This window comes from Hemitrygon akajei, chromosome 7, assembly GCF_048418815.1.
Source record: "Hemitrygon akajei chromosome 7, sHemAka1.3, whole genome shotgun sequence".
NCBI lineage: Eukaryota > Metazoa > Chordata > Chondrichthyes > Myliobatiformes > Dasyatidae > Hemitrygon > Hemitrygon akajei.
Window position 1 is genome coordinate 130,008,117 of NC_133130.1, and position 26,508 is coordinate 130,034,624.

Sequence of the window (26,508 nt, forward strand, 5' to 3'; positions counted from 1 at the left end):
TACAGTCTCCAATACACTATCTGAGATGGAGCAATTTGTAAACAATGTCAAACACTGAGCAAAGTACCAATAATAGTCAAATCAGAATAGAAAATACTGTCAACAATGCTTGTAGAGTGCGAAAGAGACGCACACAGAGAAGGGGAGGGAGAGAGGGGCAGAGAGCAGAAGAGAAGGGGGGGTGAGGGGCAGAGTGTGAAGAGGAGGGAAGGAGGGAGAGCAGAGAAATGAGAAGGAAAGGAGGAAGAGCGGGGAGAGGAGGGAAGGAGGGTGAGCAGGGAGAGGAGGAGAAGGAGGGGAGAGAGTGAGAGACGGGAGAGGAGAAACGAGAGAGGGAGAGAACAAACAAGATCATTGCTGTTTCATTAGTTTTAATGAAATACTGACTACTCCTCTCTTCACTGATGGTACCTGACTTGTGGGGTGTTTTTCCACTTTTATTTCAGAATCTCATTATTAATAGGGTTTTTGCAAGTGAGTTCTTTAAGGAAATTGACTTGAGGGATAAACATTGCTGGAAAGCTGAATGGAGAAGAAGCCCATGTTTATTTATTGGACGACCTTATTAGAAGGCAGATGGAGCTTGATTCATGGTGAATCTGAAAGACAAAAATTCCTTGCTGGAGTAGTGTCTTTTCAGTCCAAGGAGTAACATTCTGGGCTTTTTTCTTACTCTGAAGACTGAACAAGTAACCTTAACCTTCCGATACCGAGGCAGGAATGTTACCCACTGATGTCTAAATACCACTCACATATTCATCTGTAATGACAACCAATACGCCTCTCTCACACAGGTGCTGTATAAGACTCTTTCTCAAATATAGTACAACAAGAGATTCTGCAGATGCTGGAAATTCAGTGCAACACACACAAAATACTGGAGGAACTCAGCAGGTCAGACAGCATCTAGGGAAATGAATAAACAGTTGACATTTCAGGCCAAGAGGCCGATGTCCTTCATAGAGTGCTGATGAAGGGTCTCAGCCCAAAATACTGACTGTTTATTCATTTCCACAGATCTGCCTGACCTGCTGAGTATCTCCAGCATTGTGTGTGTGTCTCATATATAGTTGTGGCTATAATCTTACCGGCATTTTTTGGACTCCCTTCAGCTGTGCTGAGGGTTGAGACTGGGGCTGGATTTGCTGGACTTGTACGGGAGCAGTCTGTGGTTGTCTGAAGAGCTGAATCTGTGCTTGAGGAATGGGTTTTCCTGTGGTCAGCTGGATGCCTGTAGCTGAAGATGAAAATGGATGATTAAGTCATCAAGTTGAGCTGATGACGATCCCAGGTGTCTGAGAGTTTTATTAAAGTAGCCAGAGGTAACACACAAAGCTAAACTGTTGGCTTCAAGGTCCTTAAATGAAACTTTAAAGAAAGACCAGAATCAGGTTTACTGGTGTACTATGTGTCATGGAATTTCTTGTTTTTCAGCAGCATTACATTACAATACGGATCCTTAATGTTGCCTGTCAGGAGAGGCAATGGCAATAAGCTCCCATTACCTATTAATTGGACCCAATGGTGTGCATCTCAATAAGCCTCTGACAACCAAGTCCAGCTCCTGGCCTTCATGTGTGGCTTAGCTATTAAACACGGCAGAACCATTTCTAATGACAGAAGAAGGGGCAAATGTGGGTTACTGGTGCCTTAAAACCAGTCACTTAGGGCAGATGGAGCTCATCAGCCATAGTTGGCAGCTCTTTGATGACAAGGCAAACTCAGACCTCAAACCATGAAGCAAAGATCCAGAGCTGGTGTCCCTAAGGCAGTCCTATGTTGAGTTCAATGCTGACTGGCAACTTCTGCGACACTGCTGCTACCAAAATGGATTGGTCTCTGCCGTTCTTTTGGGTTCATCAATTGCACTACCTTGGCCTGCATAACAAGACAGCTAGGATGCTACATCCCCTGCAGTGTTCCTATCAGGAGCACACTGGAGTCAACAATGCTGTCATTTACCTACTGAACAGAGCCTACTCCCATTTGGGTAAGCAGGGCAGCACTGTGAGGATCAAGTTTTTTGATTTCTCAAATGCCTTGAATACCATACAACCCTCATTGCTGGGGGAAAGCTCCGTTCAGTGCAGGCTGGCACTTCCATTGTATCCTGGATAATGGACAATCTGACTGGCAGACTACAGTTTGTGTGGCTTCAGATCTGTGTCAAACATGGCTATAAGCAGTACTGGGGTCCCACAGCGTACTGTATTGGCTCCCTTCCTGTTTACCCTGTATAACTCGGACTTTAGATACAACACAGAGTCATGTCATCTGCAGAGATTTTCTGACGACTCAGCAATAGTTGTGTATAAAGGGAGGACCGGAGGATGAATACAGGGTCCTGGTGGAGGACTTTGTCAAATGGTGCAAGCTGAATCATCTGCAGCTCAACATCACTAAGCAAAGGAGATGGTGATGTGCTTTAGGAAGACTAAGCCTGCACTGCTCCCTGTTATTATTGATGGTGAGGACCTACAAGTACCTGGGGGTGCACCTGGATGAAAGACAAGTGGAGCACTAACACAAAGGCTGTATAGAAAATGGGCCAGTCACCTCTACCTCCTGAGGAGACTGAGGTCCTTTGAAGTATGCAGGCCTCCTCTTTACATTTAGTCTGCTAACGCCAATACAATCTTCTATGCGTTGGGTGTGCTGGGGATGGCTCTGTTAAGGAGTCAAACTGGACACACTGGAGGCTGTGGTTGAACAAAGGACCCTACAGAAAATCCTGGCAATTCTCTCTGTATGCCACTTTGGTTGAACAGAGGAGCACTTTTAGTAAAAGACTAAGCCAACTGTGTTGCTTCAAAGAGCGCTATATGAGGTCATTCTTACCCTCGGCCAGTAGTCTCTATAATGAGTCAACCTATAGCCAGGGAAGTGATGACCCCTCCCCCCACCGTTAGACTGTTTGAGGTAACATATTTTTATTCTTTCTTACTTCTCTTCTAATATTTGTGTATCTGTGCATTTGTAATGCTACTGTGACACCTTAATTTCCTTTGGGATCAATAAAGTATCTATCTATCTACCCATGGTCGACCCTGGCCAATGGAGGCCTCATATTGAAATACAGGTATATGTCACTTAACATCCACAATACGTTCTGTGAAATCGGACATTATGTGATTCGGGCGTTGGGCGAACACCATATTTTATACTTAGCAAACCTATATGGAGTATTGTAGTGTACCTGCATTGACTAAATAGCCAAGAACTTACACTAATACTGTATACTATTCACTATAATACATACACTATAATTTTTTTATTTCATTTTAAACTTTTTAATTTTTTTCACTTTTTGAACTTTTATGTAAACACTTTCTTAGTTGCTTGAAGTGCTTGAACCACCCAGAGCTAGCACTAAACTTGATATCGTAGTCTGGTCCTGCTTTATCTTGAAGCATTTCGAACAAGCTACATGCCTTAGCAGTGATCGTCAACGTGCTGAGAGGAATTCTCTTTTCAAGTCAAGTCAACTTTTTTTGTCATTTCGACCATAACTGCTGATACAGTGCATAGTGAAAATGAGATGTTTTTCAGGACTATGGTGTTACATGACACAGTACAAAAAACTAGACTGAACTACGTAATGAAAGAAGATACAGAGAAAACTACACTAGACTACAGACCTACACTGGACTGCATAAAGTGCACAAAAACAGTGCAGGCATAATAATAAACAGGACAGTAGGGCAAGGTGTCAGTCCAGGCTTCGGGTATTGAGGAGTCTGATAGCTTGGGGAAAGAAACTGTTACATAGTCTGGTCGTGAGAGCCCGAATGCTTCGGAGCCTTTTCCCAGACGGCAGGAGGGAGAAAAGATTGTGTGAGGGGTGCATGGGGTCCCTCATAATGCTGTTTCCTTTGCGGATGCAGCGTGTAGTGTAAATGTCCGTGATGGCAGGAAGACAGACCCCGATGATCTTCTCAGCTGACCTCACTATGTGTTTGGTCCTCAATCCATGTCATTAGCAATTTCTCCATATCCAATATAGGTCCCTCTCGCCTTTTCATGAGCCTTATAGTTTTCAGTGAAGCCGATCCTTTAACCGCTTTGAGAATTTTTTCTTTGTTTTTCAGGGTCATCATGATTGTCAAGTGTGACATGCCTAAATCCTGAGCAGTAGCATTCACTGGTTTCCCACCTTCATATTCTTTAATAACCTTGTGTTTCATTTCCAAATCAATACTTTTCCTTTGCCTCTTGCTGCTGCTATTACTAGGAGTGGTTTTGCTGTGTTTGGAAGCCATGATGCACTTTACAGTAATATTTTCGAAAGAAAATTAAACTGAGAGATAACGCGACTACACTCAAGAGACGTGCGATACACGAGATTGGTTACATCCGCTATGTCATGTTCTCCGATCGGGACTATGGACGTATATGCAATCGGATGTTGTCCGAATGGACGTTAAGTGGCGCACACCTGTACATAATTTTTAAAAGATAATTATACTAAGCAATTACAATAAATTACAAAAAATTGTGAGGTAGTGTTCAGAAATCTGATGGCAGAGGGGAAGAAGGTATTCCTGAAAGGTTGAAAGTGTGCCTTCAGGCTCCTGTACCTCCTCCCTGATGGTAGCAATGAGAAGAGGGCATGTCCTGGGTGATGGGGGGTCCTTAATGATGGAAGGGACACAGGAGGGAGCGGGAAGTGCAGAGACATTCTGTAATGGTCAATAAACCAATTGTTTGGAATTAAATGACCTTGCATGACCTTCTCTGCCACCTGTCCCACACCCCTCTCAAGGTGCTCCACCCTCACCATTCTCACATCCTTTGCTCCTGTCAGATCTACAAACTTGCGCTCTGCTCCACATTGACAAATACAGTACTGTGCAAAAGTCTTTGGCACCCTAGTTAGATATTCAGGACTATATCTATACTTTTGCTTAGTACTGTATGTTAGCGTTAATAAATCTGATTCTGATTCACCAAATACCTATTTTACAGTGCAAATATACTACCTGTGGAGAACACAATGTGATTTTGAGAACTATCAGAAAGATACAGCTGGGAATCCTAAATCAGGACCTTCTTTTTTACTTGGACACAGGGGACAGCACACCCGAAATTGTGAAGGCGTAGAAACCGCCCTACCTGGGGTAACCTGTGTGACGAGTGACCTGGTCTGGCTCTGCACCGGAGTCAAGTTGGTGGACACCACTGCGGCTGTGGCTGTAACCGGGGCCATTGCGGCTCGGACACCCTGGTTGGTTGCTATGGCTACAACCTCTGTGGTAGCCGCAGACGTGGCTACTGTCCTTTGCTGAGCATGTACAACTTGGGCGGTTGTACCTCCTGCGGACTGGAAAAGACAGAAACACTGATGATGAAAAGGAAAGCTGACAGCAATTGTATGAAGCATTTCACGAGATGTTTATATTAATTTGCAGTAAGGAAAAGTAGATATAGTAGAGTTGTATAATGGACTGCCAGAGAGTCATTAAAAATTACAGCACAGAAACAGGCCCTTCGGCCCACCTGGTCCACGCTGAATGATTTTAGATGCACACTCCCATCGACCATAGCCCTCCATACCTATCCAAACACTGATGCCGGCTAGCTCATTCCACACTCTTACAACCCTCTGAGTGAAGAAGTTTCCCCTCATGTTCCCCTTAAACTTTTCCACCTTTCATCCTTAACCCATGACGTCGAGTTACAGTCACACCCAACCTGGCTTAGACAGAAGGAAAGATGCTGTAGAATGCCATTTGAAGGAGAGTTCCCTTTGCTAGAAGTGCTTTGTGCAGATGAATGTCTCCAAGGAGGAAGCACAATACGCCTGAGAAATAGAGCCAGTTTGCTTAAAATTGTCTTCGAGGGGAGTTTGAAAATGTGGTGGGTGTTTTCAAACAGACCTGGGATCCAACGCGTGACTAAGAGATACACCCTGAGTACTCCAGCATGAATTCCTACAGATATGTGCATATTGGACTGGTTTAACTGTACTGGGTTCTTTTCTTTTCCTTTCACTATTAATTGTTCGATAAACCTGAAATTGGTAAATATTATAAAATTCTTTATAATTTTATGTGGTGAATGACCTGTTATTTCTTGGCAACTGATAATTGTGTATGGGCAGAATTGACACAGCATTCGCTCAAATCAAGGTTTCTTTAATCAGCACATCTTGACGTTCCTGCTTGGTTGAGCCCCAAATCATACCAACCCTAGACGTATATCGTTTGTGAAAGGTGACCTTCTCACCACTGAGTCATGTGACTGTTAGCCAGGTTAGCTATCAAGCCAAGTTTGCACACGAGCCCGGCGAGATTGGGGATAATTTGAAAGATTGGCTCAGGACAGATGATTCTGGCCTGTTGTTGGCAGCCTTTGCCCCAGTAGGGGCGATTTATTTACATACAGCGGGAAATAGGCCCTTCCAGCCATTCAAGCCGCACAACCCTGCAAGCTCCAATTTAACGCTAACATAATCACAGGACTATTTAAAATGACCAATTAACCTACTGACTGGTTAATTTGGACTGTGGGAGGAAACTGAAGCACTGATTCTGATCTGGGTCTCTATTATAGACTGAGAGTGGGAATCATGGTTGCGAAAAGGGGAAGGGAGAGGGGAGGGAGTGGGAAGCACCAGAGAATGAACAATAAGCCAACTGTTTGGAATCAAATGATCTTGCCTGGTGTCTCAGGGCTGGTTGTGACATCCCCCTGCCCCTCTTTTTCTGCCACCTGTCCCAGTCCCCCTCTCACGGTGCTCCACCCTCTTCATTCCCAATGCTCCTGCCAGATTTACAAATCTGCTCTCCATTCCATATTGACGAATACAGTACTGTGCAAAAGTCCTAGGCATCCTATATACACGAGCCTAACATTTTTGCACAATACTGTAAATTAGAAATGTGACATGATAAAAGTGTTACATTTTCAGGAGGTGGGATATATTTAAAAGCTAAACTCTGGTAAATCGGTTTATTATCATCACGTGGACAAAAGTACAGAGAAAAAAAATTTGTCTTGTGTACTGTTCATATAAAAATTTTGGAGAAGATAAACGAGTTGAAGCACTTACTGTGAGGGTTCCAGGAATAACCTGCTGTGCAAGCCGCTTGTTAATGGGTTGGAAGGTACTCTGCTGTACTCCCGCTGCTGTATTCACGATGACATTGCCTCCCACAGTGGCTGTAAAACAAAATGATAAGAAGCAATCTGAGTGGAGCTGTGCCAGGCTCCCCTCAGAACCCCACTACGAAACAATGACTTACCAGTCTGAATGTTTGTCGTACCAGGTGCTGTTTTGATAGTTCCAGCCTGCTTCAAAGTAGAACAGGAAACCGCCTTTAGTCAAATATCATTTAATTCAGAAGTACAACTCCACAAAGTTTTCTACTTAGGTAACATCAGGAAGGAGTTACACAAACCTGGAGTCCCACATGAATAGCTACTTCCCTTCAACCATTCAGTTCTTGAACCAAGATGCACCAGTGAACTTCGGTGATGTGATACAGGCTGCAAACAAAGCTTCTAAACATTCTCTTCTAAATTATTCCACTGCCATCTGCAGCCTGTATTTTCCCTTTAAGCAACATACTTTTGAACTGTCTTAACAAACTAGCAATTTCATGATTTTCTGAAGGACTCGGCAGATTTAACTCTCACCTTTAAGCAGATGGAGGTAGATCACAATGGCTGGAAGAGAGAGGACGGGAGGACTCCAAGCAGGCTGAAAAACCAAGCAATGGAAGTTCCTCTACCCAGCATCTTGTTAGCAAACGTGCAGTCGTTGGAGAAGAAGACTGAGGACCTATGGGCAAGATTGCTGTATGGGATGGAAATGAAGAATTGCAACCTTCTGTGATTCACAGGAACATGGCTCACTCTGAAAGTGCCAGATTCAGTGATAGACCTGAGGGCTTCTTGATACACAGGATGGACTGAACTGTTGATTCAATGAAGGCAAAGGGTTGGGGTGGGGGGTGGGGTCTGTTTCATAATAAACTCTGTGGTGGAATGGTCTTGGTCTTCTCATATTCTTGTTCCCCTGACGTGGAACACCTAATGATTAAGTTCCAACCACGCTACTTACCAAGAGAGTTCCCTTCCATGATCCTCACTACAGTTTACATGCCACCAAAAGCTGATGTTATCTAGGTACAAGATACTGAATGCTGCCATCAAACAAGAAACAGCCCACCTCAAAGCATTTCCAATCACAGTCAGGGTCTTTAATCAGGTGTATTTGAAGAAATCTCTGCCCAATTATTATCAGCATATAACTGGCAGCACCAGGGATCCCTACACTAGACCACTACTATACATGATAAGGAATGGCTAGACTGCATTTTGGGAAATTGGATCACTTGGCTGTCCCTCTCTGACCAGCATACATGCAGAGGCTGAAGTGCATGGCTCCACAATAGAGAGGCGGTCGTGTTGAAGGAGTCAGAGGATCTGAATGAATACACCACAGTTGTCAGGGTCTTTATAAAATACGTTGTGGATGAATGCGCTCCCACAAAATCATTTAGAGTCTTCCCCAATCAGAAGCTCTGGTTGAACCATGAGATCTGCAATCTGCCGAGGGTCAGATCAGTGGCATTCGATCTCCAGAAAGCCATCTCATGTGTGAAGTGGCAATTCCAGACCAAACTTGAATCACTAAAAGATACTCGACAGCTGTGCAGGCTTTGAATGCTATTACCTCTTAAAAAAGTGAAGCCAAGCAACATAGGTGACAACAGGACTTCACTCCCTGATGAGCTCAATGCCTCCTATGCTCACTTTGATCACGTGGAAGTCAAAATGTGGAGGAATCTTCACAAACTCCTACAGCCCCTGAGGACCCTGTGACTTCAGTCTCTGAGGTCGACATAAGAGTATCCTTCAGGAGGGTGAATCCACAGAAAGCATCGGGCCCAGATGGAGTATCTGGCCAAGTACTAAAGACCTGTGCTGATCAACTGGCTGCTGTGTTCACTGATATCCTTAACCTCTTGCTTCAGCAGTCTGAGGTATCCACTTGCTTCAATCATACTAGTGCCTAAGAAAAACATGGTAGCCTGCCTCAATAAATATCGCCCAGTAGCACTTACATCCTCTGAGATGAAGTACTTTAAGAGGCTGGTGGTGAAACATATGAACTCCTGCTTGAGAAGTGACTTAGATCCACTCCAATTTGCCTAGTGGCACAGCAGATATGATTTCATTGGCTCTGCACTCAACCCTGGAACATCTGGACAATAATGATGCATACATCAGGATGTTCTTTATCAACTACACCTCAGCATTCAACATTATCATCCCCTCAAAACCAATCAATAAGCTTCCAGTCCTTGGCCTCCTGTACAACTGGATCCTCGATATCCTCACTTAGTCAGTCAGTTCAGATTGGCCAAAATATCTCCTCCACAATCTATATCAGCATGGGAACATCCCAAGGCTGTGTGCTTAGACCCTGCTCTACTCACTTTTACACTTACCATTATGTGGCTAGGCACAGCTCCAATGCCATATTTCAGTTTGATTATGACACCACTGTCATGGGCAGAATCAAAGCTGGTGACAAATTAGCATATAGGAGGAAGACGGGAAAGTCTGGCTGAGTGGCGCCACAACAACTACCTTGCACCCAATGCTTAGGTTAGGGCTAAATATTTGGGTTGCTGAGGCTCATTGGGCTGGAAAGGCTGTTTTGCGTTGTATCTCTAAATAAATATACAGTAACAGGCCCTGCAGTCCACAATGTTGTCTTGAACTAACTACATTAGTAATCAGATGCCCAACTAACTAATCCACTCTGCCTACACGTTTTCCACACATACATATGCCTATCTAAGAGCCTCTATTGTATTTCCCTGCCACCAAGAGGAGCAGAAGCCAGAAATGTTTCTTACCAGCACTGCAGTGTTGGCCACGGTGGACGCAGCAGTCTGTACGGCAGCTTGAGACTGCTGAACGACTGCGGCCTGAGTCTGAGAGCTCTGTTGCTGTTGAACGGCTGTCTGGGAATTTTGCTGAGCTTGTTGCTGCTGTTGCTGCTGCTGCTGTGCCAGATGCTGAGCCCTCTGCTGCTCTGCTAAAGCCTTGGGAGTTTGTTGAAAGAAAAAAAAAGTAAAACACGTAATTAATCTGTGAAAGAGAAAACAAATGCAAATTTAGAGCGCCATTAAGATCCCTTCCAGGATGTACCAAAGCACTTTGCAAATAATGAAGTGCTTTGAAGTGTAATCACTGTTGTAACATTGAAAATCCACAATCAATTTGAATACAGCAAGCTCCCGCAAACAACAACAACTAATAATAATGTCAGTGCCGCCCTGCTGTAACTGTAGAGCCAGCATTAAAATATCAGTAGTGCTGTCATGGGAAATCAATCAATTAAGGCTCTCTTCTTCAAAATAGCACCTTGAAGGCCTTTACTTGATCTCTCATCTGGATAAAGTATAAGTAGACCATGAGATACAACAGCAGAATTAGGCTATTTGGCCCATTGCATCTGCTCTGCCATTTCAATATGGCTGATCCATTTACCCTCTCAGCCACAATCTCCTACCTTCTCCCCATATCCCTTCATGCCCTGACTAATCAAGAATCCATCAACTTCTGCCTTAAATATACCTGTGGCAATGTATTCCACAGATTCACCACTGGCTAAAGAAATTCCTCCTCACCTCCATTCTAAATGTACGTTTCTCTATTCAGAAACTGTGCCCTCTGGTCTTAAGACTCCCCACCATAGGAAACATCCTCTCTAAATTTACTCTGTCGAGCCTTTCAACGTTCAATCGGTTTCAAAGAGGTCACTCCTCATTCTTCACAGCTCCAATCTTCCTCAGCAGTGCAGTGAAATGTTAAGGAAGAATGGTGTACTCAGTTCCCTGACTGGAACCACACACAAAGGTAAAATAATAGAAATGTAAATAAATGTTCACTCTGTCCAGCATTGTTCCTTTTGTTTTGGCAAACTCTCAACCTTCCTTACTTGAAATAAATACAAATATAAGTGCTGTGGGGAGAAAAAGGTAGAAAATGCAAGAGAAAATATTTCTTCTCACTGGTGCCATTGGGAAGGAGGTACAGGAGCCTCAGAACCTGCATCACCAGCAGATTCAGGAACAGTTATTACCTCTCAATCATCAGGCTCTTGAACTTCACTCAACACTGAAATGCTCCCACAAACTATGGACTCCTCTCCCTTCTTCTTTCAATCAGAATCAGAATCAGACACGTGTCCTTGGGCTGATGTTTTGGATACTTTGTTTTGGCTTATGTCTGTTTTATATTAAAGTTTTCTTCCTTTTCCTTTATTATTTTACTTTTTTATTTTAATTGTTTGTTTTAGAAAATGATTAAGACTTTTACTTGGTGATTAATTACAATGAAGAATGTACTCTGTTTTATTTTTAAGACCTTGTTTTTTAAAATGGTCTACAAAGTTTTTTTTCACTTAGTCTGTTTGGCATTCTTTTCGTAATGTTGTGGCTATGGGGAGTCTTCTTTTAAAATTTGGAGACTTGCCATCAAGAGAGATGGGGGTTGGGCAGGTCTTAGATAGGTTCCTGGCTGCCTATTTGCCAGGTTTCTTGGCTTTGGGGGAGGGGGCGGGGTCTTTTGTTAGTCTAGTATTCTTCATTTGGGCTGCCTTGAAACTACAAAAATGTCTGCATTGTCGTAACTTCCAGTTCCTCTTTAAACATTTTTCCTCTTCCTGGTTCATGAGTTTCCTATGCAACTTGGTTAATCCTTTACATACCATATGGTTTATTTAAGGAAAATGGATAATATTATTAACTTTGTTTCATGGAACATGAATGGTTTGAATCATCGAATTAAACGGAAGAAGATTTTCAAGGTTTTTCATAGATTAAATGCTCAGATTACATTTGCGCAGGAGACTCATGTGAGGAAGGAGGATAATCAGCGTTTTCTTAGGTTTTGGCAAGGTCAACAGTTTCACTCTAATTCTTCGACCAAAGTGAAAGGCGTTTCCATTTTTATAGACCCTTCGATGTCATTCGTTATGACATAATTTCAGATCCATATGGTGCATCTCTATTAATTACTGGTTTACTTTATAACCAAAAAGTAGTTTTGGCTAATGTTTGTGTACCTAATACAGACTATCCTGAATTCTTTAAGCAGTTATTTATATATCTTCCTAATTTAAATGAATATAGGTTAATAATGGGCGGAGATTTTAATTGTTATTTGATTCCTATGTTGGATAGGTCTGCGCCCAATCAGGTACTTCCAAATAAATCTGCTACTTTTATTAATTCCTTTTTAGTTGACACGGGAATTTTAGAAATTTGGAGATTTTTACATCCCAATGATAAAGAGTTCTCTTTTTTTCCCATGTTTATCATAATTACTCTAGAATCGATTACCTTTTTATTGATTCTCCTTTAGCTTCGTCTGTCACCACCTGTGAGTATGATGCAATTGCCATTTCCGACCATGTGCCTCTGAAGTTATCAATTAAATTTAGTGATGTAACTTTTAGTACTAGACAATGGTGGTTCAACTCTATTTTGCTTCAGAATTTAAATTTTGTTAATTTTATTAAAGAACAGATTGCATTTTTCTTTTTCATTTAATTCAACAGAAGAAATTTCCTATGGGATATTATGGGATACCTTTAAAGCTTATAGCTGCGGACAAATTATTTCATATTCTGCTGGATTGAAAAAAACGAATTAATAGTGAGATACGTTCCTTGGCTGATAAGATTAAAAGCTATTGATAAAAAATATTCTATTGCTCCCAATTTGGAGCTTTATAGAGACAGAGTTGAACTTCAGATGCAACATAGTTAGTTATTAACATCTCCAATTGAAAACCAATTACTTAAATCTAGGAGTCAATTCCATATACAAGGTGACAAATCGGATAAATTGTTGGCTAATCAATTGAAAGCTGCTTTGGCGAAACGTCAGATTAATAAAGTTCGTAGTCGGGATGTTCATGATGAAATGAACAAATCTTTTCAAGAATTATATACTAATTTATATCAATCAGAATTTCCTGATGATACTACTATAATGCATGAATTTTTAAGGAAACTAAATTTTCCAGAATTACTAGTTGATGAACGTTTAGTATTATATGTACCCATTACTGAAGAGGAAATAAAGAAACAACTTTTTCGATAAACTCAGGTAAAGCAACCGGTCCAGATGGTTATATAGCTGAATTTTTTAAAACCTTCAGATTTACTCTCTCCCTGATTATGTAAAGTTTTTAAAGATGCTTTATTAGTAGGTAAATTACCACAATCCTTTTATAAAGCATCTATTTCCTTAATTCCTAAAAAAATGATCCCACTGAACGTACATCACATAGCCCTATATCTTTGTTGAATGTGGATTCTAAAATCTTTTCCAAAATATTAGCAATTAGATTAGAGAAGGTATAGCCTCAAGTTATTTCTGAGGATCAGACAGGATTTATTAAATCCTATCTGATTTAATATAGGAATCAAATATATTATTAGGAATATATGTAATTCCTATATATAGAAATTATCCTAATTATTATAGGATAATCTTTTCTGTTATTCACATTTTAACATTCGGAGGTTAATGAACATTGTATACACTACTTCATCTAATACTTCAGAATGTGTTATTTCGCTTGATGCCGAGAAGGCGTTTGATAGACTTGAATGGGAATATTTATTTAATATACTCGAGAAATTTAATTTCAGTCCAAAATTTATATCTTGGATTAAATTGTTATATCATACACCCTTGGCTGCCGTATTTACCAATAATCAGAGATCCCCTTTTCTTTAGGCTTTTTTGAGGTACTAGACAGGGCTGTCCTTTAAGTCCTTTATTATTTGATATTGCCCTGGAGCCCTTCGCAATTGCTATTCGTGATTCACCTAATATATTTGGGAATGGGGCGCATAAAATATCATTACATGCAGATGACCTGTTATTATATATTTCTAACCCAGAGAAATCCATTCCTGCAGTAATAACTCTACTTGCCTAGTTTAGTAGTTTTTCTGGGTATAAATTGAATCTTGATAAGAGTGTGCTTTTCCAATTAAATATGCAAATCCCTATTTATAGACAATCACCATTTAGATTGGTTACTGATTATTTTACTTATTTGGGGGTTAAAATTACTAAGAAGTATAAGAATATATTTAAAGTTAATTTTTTACCTTTAATTGATCATGTTAAACAACTGTTTACTAAATGGTCCCCACTGTCCTTATTGGTAGAATTAATGCTATTAAGATGTTTATTTTACCTAAATTTCTGTATTTACTTCAGGCATATCAATTTTCATTCCTAAATCTTTTTTTGATACTATTGATTCTAAAATTTCTTCATATATATGGCAATATAAAAATCCCAGGTTAAGTAAGAAATATTTACAGAACTGAAAAAAGGAAGGCGGTTTGGCTTTGCCGAATCTTAGATTTTATTATTGGGCAACTAATATTCAAAATTTAACGTTTTGGACACAAGAGTTGGATGAAACTCAATCTCCACGATGGATGAACCTTGAGCAGGGGTTTTCATTGGCTTCTATTCTAGGAGCTGCGCTTCCCTTTGTATTTACTAACTGAATAAACAAATGATAAATCCAATAGTTAAACATACAATACGAATACGGTTTGAATTTCATAAATTTTTTGGATTGAATAAATTTATCCTGTCCAGCTCTATTACATCTAACTTTTTTTCCCAACTGTCTAGAATTGATCAAGCCTTTTTGCTGTGAAAACAAAAGGAATAACATGTTTTCGTGATTTATTTATGGATGATTGTTTTATGTCTTTTGAACAGTTGTCTAATAAATATAATTTGCCTAGATAACATTTTTTCAGATATTTACAGATTAGAAACTTTCTGAATGCCACTTTACCTACCTTTCCGATATCATATCCAATCGAAGTTTCAGAAAATTTTTTAGGTTTAAACCCCTTTCAGAAGAGTTTAATAGCAATTATTTATGATTTGATTACGAAAATATGTCTAGGTACTTCTGATAAAATTAAGAATGAGTGGGAAAGAAAACTTCAAATATCATCTACACAGAAATGGAAGAAAATTCTTAAACTAGTTAATACTTCTTCAATGTGTGCCAGACATGCTTTGATACAATTTAAGGTGGTTCATAGGGCTCACATGTCCAAGGATAAGTTAGCATGTTTTTGCCGTCATATAAACCCTGTTTGTGATAGATGTAATTCTGAAGTAGCTTCTTTGACACATATGTTCTGGTTGTGCCCTCTGTTAGGAAAATATTGGTAAGATATTTTTGACATTATTTCAGTAGTTTTGCGTGTTGATTTACAACCTCATCCTATTACTGTAATCTTTGGACTACCAGTGATAAGACAGTAATATCCTCATCAGCTTGTCGTTTAATTGCTTTTGTGACATTATTTAAATGGAAAGATTCTAACCCACCTACCATATTTCAATGGTTTTCCCAAACGATTGCATGTCTAAATTTGGAAAAAAATAGGAGCAGTACTATGGTTAAATTTGAAGAAACTTGGAAGCCATTTATTCAATATTTTCATATGATGTAAGTTGACCTTTTCTGAATCCTTTTTTCAGTAATTTTTTTATGTATAGAGGAGTGGAGTTAACGACAAATTATAATTTTAACCGACGAAATATGGCAACCCAATCTTTGTTTGCTTTTTTTTTAGTTTAGTTTGTTTTAGTTTGGGGTTATTTTTTCTCTTTTTTAATAATTATCTTTTTCGTGGTTAATTACTAAGAGATTGGGAGGTTAGACTGTATTTGCTACTTGGAATATGTGTTAACCGTTATTAATGTATTCCCGATCTCTAAGTATCAGTATTAATATTGTTAATTGGAAATTTAATAAAAAGATTGAAAAAGAGAAAAGAACCCAGTTTAAGATCACCAGCATATGTTGTCCAATTTGTTCTTATGCAGCAGTCATACATTGCAATACATAATAAAAAAACTAAATCACAGTAAGTATATACAGCACTGTGCAAAAGTCTTAAATGCATAGAAGTAGCTAGGGTACCCAAGACTTCTGCACAGTTCTGTAGTAATTTTATGGATTGCAATGTACTTCTGCTGCAAAAATAAAATCATGCCGTATGTGAGTGATGATAAACCTGATTCTGATATGGGTCTCTATTGTGGACTGAGAGTGGGAAGGGGGCAGGGAGAAGGGAGGGAGCAGGAAGCACCAGAGACATTCTGTAGTGATAAAAGGAACAATTGTTTGAAATCAAATGATCTTGCCTAATGTCTCAGAGCTGGGTGTGTCTGCATCCATACCACCCCCCCCCCACCACCTATGGCACTCCTTCTCTGCCACCTGTCCCACACTCCTCCTGCAGAACTCTACCTTCACCAGTCCCAAAATCCTTCGCTCCCACCAGATTTACAAACTCTCTCTCCGCTCCATGTCAGTACTATGCCAAAATCTTAGGCACCCTAGCTATATATTTGTGCTGGAGACTTTTGCACAGTACTATTTTATTACAGTTGGCCCTCCTTATCCATGGGGGATTGGTTCCGGGACCCCCCGCGGATACCAAAATTCGCGGATGCTCAAGTCCCTTATTTAACATGTATCAGTGCGCTGGTCTTTAGGACCCAGCGGAACCCCGGACTTTACTTAACATGTCTGTGCGGTGCAGCTCTGAATCCGCAGTGTTTCTGTTCACGAAAATAATCACGATCGCGATTGAAAATAAGTTGGAAGTAATAAAGCGATCGGAAAGAGGTGAAACGCCATCTATCATTGGAAAAGCGTTAGGCTACAGTTGGTCAACGATCAGAACAATTCTAATGGAGCATGTGAAAGGCCCTGCCCCGATGAAAGCTACAATTAAGCAACGCAGTGGTTAAATTATTAAAACACATATGTTTCTTAAGTGTTTCATATGCATAGAAAGGTAAAATATGTACTATATACTAAGAAAAATGTTTGACTGACGCTAAATAATACTGGATGTACCTGTTCCGACTTCAAATCCGACTTAAAGACAGACTCAGGAATGGAACTCATTCATAACCCGGGGACTGCCTGTACTTTAAAGTCATTTCTAGATTACTTATAATACCTAATACAATGTAAATGCTATGTAAATAGTTGTTATACTGTATTGTTTAGGGAATAATGACAAGAAAAAATAGTCTGTACATGCTCAAGCAACGAGTGCTGAACAGGGAACTTCTAGGTTTTCCCGATCCGCAGTTGGCTGAATCCGCGCATAAGGAGGGCCAACTGTGTGTGTGTGTAATACATTTATTACTGTGTAAAAGCCTCCAGCTTTTAAAAAAGTTTTTTAGAAATATATTAAAAAAGTTAAATAACTAGTACAAAAAAACAAAAGTAGTGAGGTAGTGTTCATCTCACTTTCTCGATATTTATTGCTTATTTATTATAATTATTTTAAATAATTTTTTGTACTTGTACAGTTTGTTGTCTTTTGTACATCGGTTGTTTGTCCATATTGGTTGTGTGTGAATTTTCATTGATTCTACTGTGTTTTTTTGTATTTACTGTGAATGCCCGCAAGAAAATGAATCTCAGGGTTGTATATAGTGACATGTATGTACTTTGATAATAAATTTACTTTGGACTTTGAACTTTTTGAACTTTGAAAACATATTGTCAAGTTTTTTTGTTGATAAGTTACTATACATTGAATATTCAACATATAACACAAGATGATTCCTTAAGGTTATTGTGGGGGAGGGGTTGGGGGTGGTAATAGGATGAGTTCCCAATAGCTATTAAATGCTCCCAATGCTGTACATCACCAAATAGCCTCTGACAACCAAGTTCAGTTCCTGGCCTTCACGTGTGGCTTAGCTACTAAGCCAGGTGGAACTGTTTCTACTGTCAGAAGAAGGGGGCAAATGCAGCTTACTGGGGCCTTAAAACCAGTCACTCCAGGCAGATGGGGCTCATCAGCCATGGTTGGCAGTACACCTAGAAGGGAAAGTCTGATCTCAAACGTCTGCTGCCTTGTAGCTATACTCACAAATGGGGAATGCTTCAGGACTAAATCCAGAGGGGAAAATTCAGAGCTGTCCTGTGTTGAGTTGAACTCTGATTGGAAATTCCTGCAATGCTGCTGATGTCAAACTGTACCAGTCTCTGCTGTTCCTTTGAGTTCATCAGATGTGCGGAGAGGGAGAGCTCGCTACACGGGCAACAGTTTGCTCTCCATATCGTACTGCCTTAGCTTGTGTATCTAGATAGACAGGATGCAACATCCAAGGCTGACCCTGACCTACAGGCCATACCAACACAAGATATTTACGACAAACCATCCAAACTTGAAACTAATTTCCTCAATTACACTCACATGGAGAAATTATTGATCAATTACAATAAAGTCTGTGTTTTAAAATTATGTTAATACATGCAGGAAAATATACCAGGCAATAATGTTACCAGCAGATTATCATCTCAAAAACATTACATATGTCTGCAGGATCTAAAACTCTAGTGTAATCTGGATTGTGATATTTTAATGTTTGATAAAACTCAGAAGCAAAATATCCACAATACCTAAATGCTCCTGAGCGATAATGGAACTGAAGACTGGTTGGAAACTGCTGGTTTTTTTCAGTTTTTGATTATGTATTTATTTACTTTGCCATGTTGGTTCGCATTCACAGGACAATATGTCCTATATATGCGATTGTTTGTGTAAACACTAACCTTCTTCTCTTTTGCGATACGTTCAGCTCGAAGTGAGGCAACCTGGATTGGTGGCAGAGGCTTGTCATAGCTGATTCCACTGAAAGAGTGAATGAATACGATATTATATATGCTCTCCAACATTCTGTTTTCCGCAGAATATAATCAAGTGGAACATCAAGCAAAGAAGTGGGTCATTTGGCTGAACCAATCCACCCCAATGTTATGCTCCAAACATTATCATAAGACCATACAGTATAGGAGCAGAATTAGACCATTTGGCCCATTTAATCATGGCTGATCCATTTTCCCTCTCAGCCCCAATCTACTGTCTTCTCCCAGTAACCCTTCACGGCCAGACTAATCAAGAACCTATCAATCTCTGCCTTAAATATACTCAATGACTTGGCCTCTATATCCGCTTGTGGCAACGAGTTCCATAGATTCATCACTCTCATCTCTGTTCTAAATAGATGTCCCCGAGGCTGTGTCCTCTGGTCTTAAGACTTCCCCACCACAGGAAACATTCTCTCCATGTCCACTCATATTGAGGCCTTTCGCCATTCCATAGCTGTCGATGGGATCCCCTCACTTTTCTGAATTCTAATGAATACAGGCCTAGAGCCACCAAATGCTCCTCATATGATTTCCCATACTTTCTCACCCAAATCTATCACTGTAAATCTTGTATTGCTCTCTTCTTCACACATTCAGTCCACCTGATTTTATGTGCCTGTCTAGTCTTTGGCCTGACTGCTACCTACAGTAATAAGTTGCACCCTTTCACCTTGCTCTGCAGAAAGAAATTACTCCTGAATTCAATGTTTGATTTTTAATCTTAGATTTATAGCTGCCAGCTTTGTTTTAGAGATTTGTTTTTAAAGAATTTTATTCAAGAGAAAATGATTCCTCTATTCAAGCCATTCCAGGGGATTGAACCTCTCAGCTGTGTCATATTAAACAGAACTCAAAGCTTAACGACAAAGAAAAATTGAAGAAGCATCCAAACCTCTCAGCCAACACTGATGCGTGCTTTGGATTCTTCTGGAATGGATTCATTCCCAACCTAGAAATGAATCAGAATCAGGTTTAAGATCATTGAAGTACGTTATGAAATTTGTTGTCTTTGCAGCAGTAGTACAAAGCAATACATAATAATGGAGAAAACCATGAATTGGAGTTAATATATACAATTAGTAGCAATGAGAAGAGGGCATGACCTGGGTGATGGGGGTCCTTAATGATGGATGCCACCTTTTTGAGGCATCATTCCTTGAAGATGTTCTAGATGCTAAGGAAGCTGGAGTCCATGATGGAGCTGACTGAGTTTACAACTCTCTATATCTTATTTCCAACTTGTGCAGTAGCCACCCCCCCCCCCCATACCAGTTGGTGACGCAACCAGTTAGAATGCTCTCCATGGTACGTCTGTAGAAATATGCGAGTGCTTTAAGTGACATACCAAATCTCCTCAAACTCTAAATGAAATATAGCTGCTGTTGTGCTTTATTTGTAGTTGCAACAACATGTTAGGCCCAGAATAGATCCTCAGAAATATTGACACCCAAGGACTTGAAAATGCTCACTCTTAAGACCACTAAAAATTACAAGGCTCATACAGACAAACAGCACAATGAGCAAAGTTGAGTGTGAGATTAAGTACAAGTGTTCTCACATATTTAAGTTTCTGTACATTATAACCATATAACAATCACAGCACGGAAACAGGCCATTCCGGTCCTCCTAGTCCGTGCCGAACTCTTAATCTCACCTAGTCCCACCTACCCGCACTCAGCCCATAACCCTCCACTCCTTTCCTGTCCATATACCTATCCAATTTTACCTTAAATGACACAACTGAACTGGCCTCTACTACTTCTACAGGAAGCTCATTCCACACAGCTATCACTCTCTGAGTAAAGAAATACCCCCTCGTGTTTCCCTTAAACTTTTGCCCCCTAACTCTCAAATCATGTCCTCTCGTTTGAATCTCCCCTACTCTCAATGGAAACAGCCTATTCACGTCAACTCTATCTATCCCTCTCAACATTTTAAATACCTCGATCAAATCCCCCCTCAACCTTCTACGCTCCAATGAATAGAGACCTAACTTGTTCAACCTTTCTCTGTAACTTAAGTGCTGAAACCCAGGTAACATCCTAGTAAATCGTCTCTGCACTCTCTCTAATTTATTGATATCTCTCCTATAATTCGGTGACCAGAACTGTACACAATAATCCAAATTTGGCCTTACCAATGCCTTGTACAATTTTAACATTACATCCCAACTTCTGTACTCAATGCTCTGATTTATAAAGGCCAGCGTTCCAAAAGCCTTCTTCATCACCCTATCTACATGAGACTCCACCTTCAGGGAACTATGCACTGTTATTCCTAGATCTCTCTGTTCCACTGCATTCCTCAATGCCCTACCATTTACCCTGTATGTTCTATTTGGATTATTCCTGCCAAAATGTAGAACCTCACACTTCTCAGCATTAAACTCCATCTGCCAACGTTCAGCCCATTCTTCTAACCGGCATAAATCTCCCTGCAAGCTTTGAAAACCCACCTCATTATCCACAACACCTCCTACCTTAGTATCATCAGCATACTTACTAATCCAATTTACCACCCCATCATCCAGATCATTTATGTATATTACAAACAACATTGGGCCCAAAACAGATCCCTGAGGCACCCCGCTAGTCACCGGCCTCCATCCCGATAAACAATTATCCACCACTACTCTCTGGCATCTCCCATCTAGCCACTCTTGAATCCATTTTATTACTCCAGCATTAATACCTAACGACTGAACCTTCTTAACTAACCTTCCATGTGGAACTTTGTAAAAGGCCTTGCTGAAGTCCATATAGACTACATCCACTGCCTTACCCTCGTCAACATTCCTCGTAACTACTTCAAAAAATTCAATAAGGTTTGTCAAACATGACCTTCCACGCACAAATCCATGCTGGCTACTCCTAATCAGATCCTGTCTATCCAGATAATTATAAATACTATCAATACTTTCCATTAATTTACCCACCACTGATGTCAAACTGACAGGTCTATAATTGCCAGGCTTACTTCTAGAACCCTTTTTAAACAATGGAACCACATGAGCAATACGCCAATCCTCCGGCACAATCCCCGTTTCTAATGACATCTGAAAGATCTCCATCAGAGCTCCTGCTATCTCTACACAAACTTCCCTCAAGGTCCTGGGGAATATCCGGTCAGGACCCGGAGATTTATCCACTTTTAAATTTCTTAAAAGCGCCAGTACTTCCACCTCTTTAATTGTCATAGGTTCCATAACTTCCTTACTTGTTTCCCACACCTTACACCATTCAATATCCTTCTCCTTAGTGAATACCGAAGAGAAGAAATCGTTCAAAATCTCTCCCATCTCCCTCGGCTCCACACATAGCTGACCACCCTGATTCTCTAAGGGACCAATTTTATCCCTCACTATCCTCTTGCTTTTAATATAACTGTAGAAGCCTTTCGGATTTACTTCCACCTTATTTGCCAAACCAAACTCGTAACTTCTTTTAGCTTTTCTAATCTCTTTCTTAAGTTTCCTTTTACATTCTTTATATTCCTCGAGCAATTCCTTTACTCCATGCTGCCTATATCTATTGTAGACATCCCTCTTTTTTCGAACCAAGTTTCTAATATCCCTTGAAAACCATGGCGCTTTCAAACCTTTAACCTTTCCTTTCAACCGAACAGGAACATAAAGATTCTGTACCCTCATAATTTCACCCTTAAATGACCTCCATTTCTCTATTACATCCTTCCCATAAAACAACTTGACCCAATCCACTCTCTCTAAATCCCTGCGCATCTCCTCAAAGTTAGCCTTTCTCCAATCAAAAATCTCAACTCTAGGTCCAGTCCTGTCCTTCTCCATAATTATATTGAAGCTAATGCTATTATTACATTAAAATCATCCCATCGTTAGATAATAAAATCTGTGGACATAAAAGACACTGTTAATGTATCTTCCTATGCACACTGATTCAACCACAGTTCTATTAAAATCTGTAGACAGAAGAAGCTACTGTGAGTGAGGTGGCTGAGGTTTTGGGCCTGCTCTGGCTGCTCTGGGCTTCGTGTCTGAAGGCTCACTAAATGCTATTTGCTTTCTTTTATTGTTTGCCCGATTTGTTTCTTTCCCCCTCCTCTCTGCACATTTGCATGTTTGACAGTTTTTTTATGGGTTCTTTTGGGTTTCTTGTTTTGTGGCTGCCTGCAAGGAGAAGGAACTCAAGGTTGTATACTACATAATACTTTGATAATAAATGTACTTTGAAATGTGAATTTTCTTCTATGCACACTGCTTCAATGATAAACCTAACCAAATTTTTAGCTGGAGAAACTCAGGTGGTCAGGCAGCTTCAATGAAAAAGAGTACAGTCAACACTTTGGGCCAAAACCATTTAACAGGACTGGAGAAAAAAACCTACTGACCAGTATGTCTTTGGACTGTGGAAGGAAACCCACGCATTCCATAGGGAGGGCATACAGATTCCTTAAACAGGATGCCAAGATTGAACTCCAAACTCTGATGCCCCAAGCTGTAATAGCATCATGCTAAATGCTACTCTACTGTGACACCCAGTTGCCTGTTATCCATAAGACCATAAGATACAGGAACGGAATTAGGCCATTCAGCCCACTGAGTCTGCTCTGCCATTTCATCATGGTTGATCTACTTTCCCTCTCAGCTACAATCTCCTATCTTTTCCCTGTATCCCTTCATGCCCTGACTGATCAAGAATCTATCAATTTCAGTCTTAAATAGACCCAATGACTTGGCTTCCACAGCTGCCTATGGCAATGAGTTCCACAGATTCACCACCCTCCAGCTAAAGAAATTCCTCCTCATCTCTGTTCTAAATGGATGTCCTTCTACTCTGAGGCTGTGCCCTCTGGTCTCAAGATCCTCCCACCACAGGCAACATCCTCTCCATATCCACTCTATCAAGGCCTTTTGACATTCCAAAGGTTTCAAAGAGACCCTCTCCTCATTCTTCTGAATTTCTGTGAGTAGAAGGTTACAGCCATCAAATGCTTCTCTTATGACAAGTCTTTCAATCCTGGAATCATTGTCAGTTTTGAGTTGGCCTGCTGCTGACTCAACTTTGAAATGAATTGATCACAATAACTAAAGATCACTAGATCATGTGACTAGGGTGAAAGAGGATGATTCAGGGGACTTTTTCTTGTCTGGGAACTCTTGCATTCAAAATACGTGGTAGGATACTTACATAGGTTTGATTGGCGGACTTCTTTTCCCAGCTATAAGCTTTACAAGTTCAAAGTGGCTTGTGAAGAGTTGTGTATGCATAACACTCTCATCCTGTGCATAGATTTGGCTGGTCCGCAACGGGCGACTATTCTTGTTCTTAAGCAAAAACAAAATACAGAGGTCACTTTAGTTCTGTTTCACACTTTTTACAAGTGCATAAAGATCAAGCAACATGTTTAAAAAGGTAAATGTACCTTGTAAATGCTCTTAGTCTTTTTCTTTGGATTAGCATCATAGATCAACTGCAAATGAAGAAAATGAAGAAAAGAGTTAACATCTTTCCATTGCTCTGATACTCAGTACAATGAAAATAAAGTCTCTGATAAATATTGACATTGACAATGAGAAAGTACACATTCACCAGCACAATTGTTCATTCCTGTTTGAGATAAAAATACAACTGGTAAGATCTTGGCTAACAAGGGATATTGGTGACAGTATTAGATTCAAGGGAAAGCCAAACAAATTGGCCTGAAAGAGCAGCAAACCACAGGACTGGGTTTAATTTGAAATACAGTAAAAGGACCGAGGGATTAATTCAGGGGAAAAATGAGTATGTAACAAACTGATCAATAAAATTTCACTAAATATTGAAAAGAAAAAGGGCACCACGGTAAAGTAGCGGTTAGCACAACGTTATTCGGAGTTCAGAGTTCAATTCTAACGTCCTTCTGTAAGAAAGTATGCATTTCCTCTGGGTGCTCTGGTTTCCTCCCATGGGCTCATTCTGTGCTGTATCTCCCAATAAAATAAATAAATAAATGGGAGTGTCCCAACAACAAAAATGGGGGGGGGGGGGGGGGGGGCGAAGGCAAATTTCTAATACAAGAGAACAAGGAAATGAAACACTAAGAAATACAAGAGAGTGCAGTTACTGGAATCTGAAGCAAAAACCAAATAATCCGCTGGTGGAATTCAGTGGGTCAGAAGTTAAATGGACAGTTGACATTTCAATCTACAAGCCTTCATCTGAACTGATAGTGTAGAGAGAACACCACTTTGAAATGGGGTACGATTAGAGAGGGAAGGAAATTAAACATTCAGGCGTTTCATTAACATCACTAGGAAATTTAGAATCACAGAGAAGTACAGCACAGAAACAGGCTCTTCAGTCCCATCTAGTCCACGCTGAAACAACTTAAAATGCCTACTCCCATCAACCTGCATAGCCCTCCATACCCCTACCATCCATGTACCTATTCAAACTTCTCTTAAATGTTGAAATTGAGCTCACATGCACCATTTGCGCTGGCAGTTCGTTCCACACTCTCATGACCCTCTGAGTGAAGAAGATTCCTCTCATGTTCCCCTTAAAATTCTCACTTTTCACCCTTAACCTTTGACCTCAAGTTATAGTCCCACCCAACCTCAGTGGGTAAAGCCTGCTTGCATTTACTCTATTTATACCCCTCATAACTTTGTATACCTCTACCAAATCTCCTCTCAATCTTCTACATTCTAAGGAATAAAGTCCTAACCTATTCAATCTTTTGTTATAATTCAGGTCCTCCAGATGGGGAACATCCTTGTAAATTTCCTCTGTACAGTTTCAACCTTATTTACATCTTTCCTGTAGGCAGGTGATAAAAACTGCACACAATACTCCAAATTAGGCCTCACCAAACCCATCATATTTATCCATTTTGGGTAACCTGTGTTTTGGTCCTGGCTCAATGAGGTAGATGATAAAGACCCAAAGAATCTAACAAGTCAGTCACTCACAGAAAGCTGTAAAGCTGTAAAGAAGGTACCCTATTACCATCTCCATACAGAAAAAAGGAACAGGCAATAAATCACAGTCCCAAGAATACTTGCAGAAATATCCATTATAAAAATACAAAATAGGAATACTCAGGAGGTCAGGCAGTATCTGCTGAGAGAAATAAACTGAAGATTTCAAGTTGATGGCCTTTCATTCAACCTGTTCTCTGAAAGTCTGTTAACATGAAACAGTAATTCCAAGGAAGACCCTTGATATTCTGACAGGCAAACATGCCTGCTTCATAGAGTTCATGGAAAAAAACAATCAATTTACAGATTTCTTCAGCCATCAGGACAGCAGGTCCTGGCCAAGACTACAAACAATGGTGAAAGACCAGATACATAGAGTGGATGTTTTTGGGGAATGAGAGGGGAAACTCCTTCAGCTTATAATTCTCAGAGTTTTAAAAGTGAAATACATTAATTAATATTTTCTGATTCCCTTCATCTCCTTTTGAATGTTCTGCTCTAATTTTAGCAATGTACAGGTCAATAAATGAAAGTTAAAAATAAAATAAACTTTGTGTTTATTGACCTTTTTTCCCCAAATAAATTCCACAAGAGCTAATGTCATTCCATGTCACAAAAATTTAGGTTGTGATTTATCAATTCAGTATGGGTGAAATTCCATTACCCAAATAGCCATTAACAAAGAAGTGACCTGTACAGTATAATCTGATAAATATACCTAAATGAGCTCCTATATTTAAAAAGCTCAGCTGAATAGTTTATAAATTCTTTTAAAATTTGAGGAATTTATACATGTGTATGGC

At 40.1% G+C, this 26,508-nt stretch overlaps 1 protein-coding gene across 12 annotated transcripts in view; it reads right to left on the minus strand.

The window, feature by feature from the left end:
• Positions 1–26,508, minus strand: part of ep400 (E1A binding protein p400) — a 223,349-nt gene that overhangs the window by 16,885 nt on the left and 179,956 nt on the right. For 11 of the 12 annotated variants that reach the window (XM_073051939.1, XM_073051949.1, XM_073051946.1 and 8 more), the window contains 9 exons: positions 24,169–24,216; positions 23,934–24,070; positions 19,661–19,717; positions 18,673–18,751; positions 9,873–10,061; positions 7,245–7,293; positions 7,052–7,161; positions 5,113–5,320; positions 1,089–1,237 (listed from right to left, as the gene is read on the minus strand). In XM_073051939.1, the coding sequence (XP_072908040.1) occupies positions 1,089–1,237; positions 5,113–5,320; positions 7,052–7,161; positions 7,245–7,293; positions 9,873–10,061; positions 18,673–18,751; positions 19,661–19,717; positions 23,934–24,070; positions 24,169–24,216 (1,026 nt within the window). The remainder of the gene's footprint in view (positions 1–1,088; positions 1,238–5,112; positions 5,321–7,051; positions 7,162–7,244; positions 7,294–9,872; positions 10,062–18,672; positions 18,752–19,660; positions 19,718–23,933; positions 24,071–24,168; positions 24,217–26,508) is intronic. The other variant, XM_073051943.1, reaches the window with a different exon arrangement.